Raw genomic sequence first — 7846 nt, 5'->3', positions numbered from 1 at the left:
AACCCTAAGACGTCTTAAGTAGAGGGTATCCTGGAGATGAAATTGACACGTATATGTCTCAAGGGTCAACTGCCAACTATATATATGGATCGAAATTAACTCGAGAGTAGCATCGAGATACATTGACATCTCTACATCTCGAGGGTTGACCTCCAATTCATAGGGGGATCAAAGAGGATGATCGAGCGTGTTTAGGGATTAAAACTATAGATTTAATTAGGTCTAACCTTGAGTAACTAACTAATCAAAACATGACGTGTGCTGATGTTTTAGAAGAAATATCATGGAATTTTGTTCCTTTCATTTCTATTAGAAAAATTCATAAATATTTCGAATCATAACGAATTGATGAACGCGACCAATCAGACTCTTAAGTTACCACTTTCTCTATACATTGGAGACAATAATAATCATATTTTCATCTTTTTTCCTGTTATCAAAATTCTGATATTAGTCTCTATTCTCTACTGTTGATTTGACTTGAGCCTTAGAGTATCTTTTGTAGGTACACGCGGGTGTCCAACAAGATGGAGAATGGGAGAGAACGGGGGAAAGCATAAAAGAAGTCTATTGTTTTGATTTTCACTCCCCAAGTAACGACTAGTGAGGACCTATGAAAGGAGATGCTTGGGTTAGCTAAATACTACAAGCATAAAGTGTTTGATACAAAAGAATCAACTATTCACAAATTTCAAATTCTCTTGCTGATTTTAAATAACATATATTAAGAAAACTCTTGGAATATTCCATTGCAACTTTGTCTTGGCGGAAAAGGGTTTCTCCAAATTGCAACATAATATGGGGATAAAAGTCCGTATTTAAACCAATATCTCTTGAAATGTTCATAACAGAGGATATTCTTGAGAAAACAGAGAACTCGGCACGGTTAAAACCTCATTGAGAATTCACCAAAGAAAAAAAAAAAAAAAAAACCCTCATTGAGACTTTGTTTTTCTTGCATACAGAAATTCATAAAACATCAACATTGGCTTCTTCCTAAGCTAAATACAAACTCCAGAACATAATTTTAGCATTCATAATCCTTTTCACATACATTAACACTGCATTGGTCCTTAGGCAATACACACATAGTAGTACTATGTGACTCAAAAAAGTCACTTGGTACTAGGTGTAGGAACCCAAACAAGATGATCGGCCGGGAAGAAGTGACACACGGGAAAAGTCCCCGGTTTGATCCTAAGCACACGGAACGACACGTGATCGCGGCTCCAATGCGAGGTATCCATGTGACAAACGGCAACAGCTTCAACTTTATCTCCATTTTCACCCCCTAATGAGATTTTGTACACTTTGTTCTCACTCTCCTGGTAATGGCAATAGTATACTGCATAGGGGTAAGGCATGGTGTGACATGCCACCATCTTGGGAGCCAATATCTCCTTAGGCACATCAAATATAGTGTAGTTTTGGAAAGTTGTACTTGACTTGGTCAAGAAGGTAGTTGTTACAACACTGAAACTCTCCTCCAACCCGAACGCGCCACGTACGAAATCGAGCATGGATTCCAAGGACGTAGCACAGAATTTGGTCTCCCCTTTGATGGGCTCAATCTCACACAAGCTTAGAGTGCTCTCCACGGCTTTGGCTTGTGGAGAGTCTTGAGAGAAAGAGAAGAAGTTGAGAAGGTTAGGGAGCTCTTTCGATGAGAATGGAATTGAAGAAGCTTCATATCTGGCCAACAAGTGAGGAGAACTTGAAGGGTCTTTCTTGGGAAAGTAAATAGGTATTTTTTGCCCCAATTTCATGTCCTTCAAAGTGAAGAAAATCATTTGGGAAGGGTCTCTTTGACACACCCCTTTTTTGATCTCATCATTATTGATTGGGAGCTGCAAGTAATTGTTATATTTTTCACTCATCTTCCTAGATTCACTACCATCAACAAGCTGCAAAAAAAGAAAAAGAAAAAGAAAATAAAAAGAAGAGAGATCAGTAGCATAAATCTGGATATACATACTAAAATTCCAACTTTAAAAGAACAAAAAGGGATAAGAGAGTACTAAAAGAACGATCAAGAAAGTTTATAGTTTACCAGAACAACTAGTATGTGAAATAAGAGATTCCAAGAAGCAACTCCGAAACCGAAATGCGACTTTCTCGATCGGTTACCGAAACTCCTTCGAATTTTTCCGCTCATATTCAACTTTTGAAAAGGTGAGTAGAGAAATGAAATGGATGAGTTTATACTAGAGGAAGAAGATCTTTATGAAGGGAAGAACTGTTTTCAACTTGGTTATGATATTTATAATTGTTGTATAGAGACACATAAGTTGGGCCTTGTGTTAGTAATAACTCTCATTTATGCCATACTACTAGAAAAAATTTTGATAGAAATGAGTCCCTCACTAAATATATTCTACACAAGGTAATTTAAAAACAAAAAAAGGAAACAGGAAACTCCATATTAGTTGTTTACAAAAAGTTAGTTTTTTTTTTTAATGGAAAAAAAAAAGAAAATAGAGAAGGGAGAAGGAACGAAAGCCAGAAAAAAAAAATCTCAATTGGAAACACAGGCCCCACATCTCCTTTGGTGGCTTGCACACGGTCAAATAGATGACAACCCGTTTGACACTCGATAACATATATCTTAGATATATTCTACATAGAACTCATTACCTCTCTGGAAAGTGTATACAGTTGTTTCTATTTTCATTAATTTGTTTGCTACAATTTTATATAAGCCGGCAATTTCAATCAGATTAAACAAATATTTATTGTAAATCTTGGACAAAAAAATCAAGACTAATATAACAAGTTATTTATCTTAATAGTTCAATTATTGTTTCTATAAATAAACAAATTTAAAAAAAAACACACAAGAAGGCGTTTTTCGTGTGCTTTTTTCAGTTGTTGGGCACGTAACTCCGCAAAAGACACAATTGAGCTTCCATACAAGAAATAAATTTTTAGCTCTTTCAGATAGCCCTCTGCATGATCCAGTGTAGGCTTTCCTGATTAATAAGATAATAAACTTATTGTTAACCTCGATCTTTAACCGCCTAAAATCTTCTTGATGTGACATTTAAAAAGATACAGATCCAACAAAAATCACACAATAACATCACAAAATGAAAAGAAATTTAAACAAATTACCACAACAGATTAAGATCTGAGTAAATTTCAACTTATCACCAACTCACAACTATAGAATGAGATCCGAATGGATAATTATTTTAATTCATTATGAAAATGCTACAGCTATAAGAGAAAGAAAAGAAAATTTTACAAAAATCAAAGGATATTGAGCTTAACTCAACCTAATAAAACCGGTTTGTTAAAGGAGGATTGCCCTCACCTTATTAAGTGGATCATGCTAATGTGAGATTCTAATACGCCCCCTCACGCACAGCGTAGACCATGTCAAACTGTTGCAAATAAGTTGATATTGGGAGACTCAACATTGTAAAACTGGGCCTGCTCTGATACTATTTTACAAAAATCAAAGGATATTTGGCCTAATTCAACCTAACAAAACCGGCTTGTTAATGAAGGATTGCCCTCACCTTATTAAGTGAATCATGCCAATATTTTCAGCTAATGTGGAATTCTAATAGAAAACGAAGAAATCTTATCGGAAAGAGAAATCCCTATAAGAATCTTTCTCATTGGTGAGAAGGATCGTCAAAAGTGAGAATAGAAGAAGAGGAAAAAAAGAGGCCCTAGCTAGGGCTGGTTCATTGAAGAAATATTCTTTTACACTATGGTATAAAACGTTTTAATCTTATATAATTAGATGCATGTAACGTGGATGAGTGTACGAAATATCATAAGACCGCGCTATGTCTATTTCTCTACTGATTTTTCATCATGATCTTCTGCATCGCCCAAATCAGCCCACGACTCTTTAGAAATTAACAAAAGCCGATTCATGTTGAGGACTTAAGCTTTCTCGTCCATGGTCAATGCAAAGAGTGATCGAAGGTAATATTACTCAACATTCTTAGATAAAACCTCAATGTTGACTTCATGTGGTGTAGTACTGTGAATTAAACTCGGAATGGAGTAGAAGCAAAAATAATCCGAACCTGAATTAATGAAAATGATTTGTTGATGAATAATCTGTTGTATCAGGAGTTTGTGTCTCTTTTGAGTGTTGGAAAAACTAATACTAACAATTGCGGAATAAAACTTTTTCTCTTTGTGTGCTAAAATAGGATCTCAAACAAAATGTCAACAAAGCTAAACAACCAATGAGCCAATTAATTAAAATAATCAACCACAAGTGAAACACCAATTTTTAGCGTGAAAAACCTCTCAAATTGAGAGTAAAAACCACGAGACCCTTAGGCTACTTAAATTTCTTCCACTATATTAACAATGAGATTACAAAGTTTCTCTCTAGAATCAAACTAGAGGCTTACAACAATAATATCATCAATAAACACTATTTTTGGTTTACTAACAATATAGACATCATCATCAAAGATGAATAATAACAATAACACCAAAGAAAAACTTAAGTCTCACCAAATTAGGAGTACTCAAGAGAGTACTAAAGAGAGGCTAAATGAGAAATCAAGTCCGGTAGATTGGAAGAGCTCGCCACAAGGATTCTCCACGTCAAATTTGAGCCGAAACCGACAACGTTTCGCCACCCAATCGTCTTGCATAAGCACCAAAATCCTACTCTTTTTCTCTTTCTCTCTCTCCTTTTCTTCCCTTCTCTTTCTCTGGTTTTCTCTCTACTGTAACTCACGGCAGCCTTCTCTTTCTTTTGTTAATGCCTGCACGTGAGTTAAGCTTGCTAGAGCAAGCTTCTTTATTTTTTTTTTCATTGGCATTTGGGCTTAAAGCCCATTACTTGTTCTAGCCCACAAATGGGGCGGAACTCAACAAACTCCCCCTCCGCATCATTTGGTGGGCTCAACTAAGCCTGCTCTCTGCTTACAAGCTTCAAGTTTCTCCTTAGGCAAAGTCTTCGTCAACATATCTGATCCATTCTCACTGGTGTGGATCTTCTCTAAGTGTAACTGCTTTCCTTCATGCACATCACGAATCCAGTGATATCTAACATCAATATGTTTGGATCTCGAATGGAATGTTGAATTCCTGGAGAGGTGGATGGCACTCTGACTGTCGTTGTAGACAATACAGTTCTCTTGTTGCATGCCTAGTTCTTCAAGAAACCTCTTCATCCACAAAGCTTCCTTGCAACCTTCAGTAATTGCTATGTACTCAGCTTCTGTGGTGGATAGAGCGACATACTTTTGTAGTTTGGATTGCCAAGAGACTGCTCCCCTTGCAAAATTCATTAGGAATCCCTAAATAGGCTTCCTGGAATCAATGTCACCTGCAATGTCTGAATCTGTGTACCCATCTAAAATAGGTTCACCACTGCCAAAGCATAAACACACCCAAGAAGTACCTCTCAGATATCTCAATATCCATTTTACTGCTGCCTAGTGTTCTTTTCCAGGATTAGAGAGAAATCTGCTAACAACTCCAACTGCATGAGCAATATCTGGCCTTGTACAAACCATGACATACATCAAACTGCCAATTGCAGAGGCATATGACACTTTGCTCATTTCCTCTCTTTCTTTCTCACTTGTAGGACATTGTTTAACTGTAAGCTTGAAGTGACCTACAAGTGGAGAACAAACAGCCTTGGTCTTGCTTATATTGAATCTTTCAAGAACCTTTTCAATGTACCTTTCTTGAGATAATCATAACTTCCCATTCTTCCTATCACGGGAGATCTTCATACCAAGTATTTGTTTCGCCGATCCCAAGTCTTTCATGGCAAAGGACTTGCTTAACTCTCTCTTAGCTTCTCAATCTTGCTAGCATCATGGCCAACGATCAACATATCATCAACATATAGTAGAAGGATGATGAAATCATCACTGGAGTGTTTCTTAATGAACACACAATGGTCAGATGAAGTCCTAGTGTACTTGTGACTCATCATGAAAGAGTCAAACTTTTGGTACCACTATCTTGGTGCTTGTTTGAGCCCATACAAGCTCTTCCTCAACTTGCACACAAGATGCTCTTTCCCTTGACTTTGAACCCTTCTGGTTGCTCCCTAAAAATTTCCTCTTCTAAGTCACCGTGAAGAAACGCAGTTTTCACATCAAGTTGCTCTACCTCTAAATTCAAGCAGGCACCTAGACTAAGAACAACTCTGATGGATGACATCTTCACAACAAGAGAAAATATTTCTTCAAAGTCGACACCTTTCTTCTGACGAACCCCTTCACAACTAACCTTGCCTTGTACCTTAGTTGAGAGCTATTGTTCTCAGTTTTCAACCTGTAAACCCACTTGTTCTTGAGCGCTTTCTTGCCTTTACGTAACTTCACCAAGTCATAAGTGTGGTTCTCACACAAGGATCTCATCTCTCATTGCATGGCTTTAAACCACTCTTGCTTCTTCTCATATGAACCAGCTTCTTGGTAAGTTTTTGGCTCTCCCCCATCAGTGAGCATCACATACTCATTAGTAGTGTATTGACTAGGCAGACGACACTCTCTTATAGATCTTCTCACCTGAGACTCAACTGGTGGTGCTGGCGGTGCTTGTTCAACTTGGTCAACTGGCTCTACATCATCAATTGGAGGTGCTTCATCATTAACAGCATCACCACCATCTTCTTGGACATCTCCCGCTTGATCAATATTCTCTACAGGTGGAGAAATTGGATCCAAATTGACAGGAGTTTCAGCAGAGGAACAAGACTTTTCACCCTTGGTACCATCATCAATCACTTAATCTTCAAGGAAGACAACATCTCTACTTCTGACAATTTTCTTGTTCACCGGATCCCATAATCTGTACCCAAACTCCTCGTGGCCATAGCCTAAGAAAATACACGGTTTCGCCTTATCATTAAGCTTGGATCTCTCATCTTTAGGAATATGAACGAACGCCTTGCAGCCAAAAACTCTCAAGTAATCATAAGAGACATCTTTCCCAGTCCAAACTCTATTTGGAACATCATCATCCTAGGCAGCTGTTGGAGAAAGATTAATCAAGTCGACTACAGTTCTCATGGCCTCCCCCCCAAAAGGACTTAGGAAGCTTTGCGTGAGAAAGCATGCACCTGATTCTTTCTGTAGGTATCCGAATCGAATTCGGATGCGGAAGCGTGGGGGGAGCGGATCGTGTCTAACAAAAATTTTCACAAAACCTTTGAGATACTCTATGGATTATATTAATTTATGCACGAATAAATTAATCTCATTAATTCATTTATTAAGAACTCAATTAGGAAAAATACCCGGAGGCCGACTTGATTGATAACTTGAGTTCTTTGACCTCGAACAATCCTTGCTCTAAAGCTTTGTGTTTAGAAAACTAATGTCTTCCACGTCAATTCCTAGAATCCACGAAGATGTGTGTGTGGGCACACATGAGACAAAACGGGTTACAATAAACACTCAAATTTCTACAAACACCAACGTATGCATGATGTGAAATTTTTTGGAGAAAAATTTTTCCTTCCCTTGCTCTAAGAGAATTTCGGCCATAATACTTTATTAGGTCAAAAATTGGTTCAAAAATTGTCACAAAAATTGTGTCCACAATTTTATACTATTCTCTTATTTATAGAGTAGAAGTCAAACTTCTAGAAGGAATCCAATCTCTATTTCCAAGATAAAGCTTGTTAATTATCTCCTATTTGAATTTGAAACAAAATCTCACATTCCCTTATCCTTAGTGTGGCCGGCCACCTTCAGGAATCCTCATCCCTGTGTGGCACCAATTTGCAGACAGGGAAGGAAGAGAAAATCATCATTTATTCTGTAGTCTAATTTTGACTCAAATTCAAATTCCAATTTAAGTCAAACTTAAATTAATTTGAATTCTAAATTGAACAACTTAT

At 37.3% G+C, this 7846-nt stretch overlaps 1 protein-coding gene across 1 annotated transcript; it reads right to left on the bottom strand.

Moving 5' to 3' along the window:
• Positions 1 to 806: 806 nt before the first annotated feature.
• LOC21409562 (BURP domain-containing protein BNM2C) lies at positions 807 to 2232 on the bottom strand. The gene is made up of 2 exons (XM_010097892.2): positions 2051 to 2232; positions 807 to 1904 (listed from the first exon to the last, which is right to left on the bottom strand). The coding sequence occupies exons 1-2, from the start codon at positions 2153 to 2155 to the stop codon at positions 1116 to 1118; spliced, it is 894 nt and encodes a 297-aa protein (XP_010096194.1). The 5' UTR covers positions 2156 to 2232; the 3' UTR covers positions 807 to 1115.
• Between the last annotated feature and the right edge of the window lie 5614 nt (positions 2233 to 7846).

The sequence above is a fragment of the Morus notabilis genome, unplaced genomic scaffold (assembly GCF_000414095.1).
Source record: "Morus notabilis unplaced genomic scaffold, ASM41409v2 Scaffold115, whole genome shotgun sequence".
Taxonomy (NCBI): domain Eukaryota; kingdom Viridiplantae; phylum Streptophyta; class Magnoliopsida; order Rosales; family Moraceae; genus Morus; species Morus notabilis.
The sequence above is the reverse complement of the archived record's forward strand: the minus strand, read 5'-3'. Positions and strand labels throughout refer to the sequence as shown.

Coding starts and splice junctions, on each gene's coding strand:
- LOC21409562 (XM_010097892.2), bottom strand. CDS start 2,155: ATGAGCGGAAAAATTCGAAGGAGTTTCGGTAACCGATCGAGAAAGTCG. Junction 1,905..2,050: donor TTCACATACTAGTTGTTCTG/GTAAACTATAAA, acceptor CTTTTTTTGCAG/CTTGTTGATGGTAGTGAATC.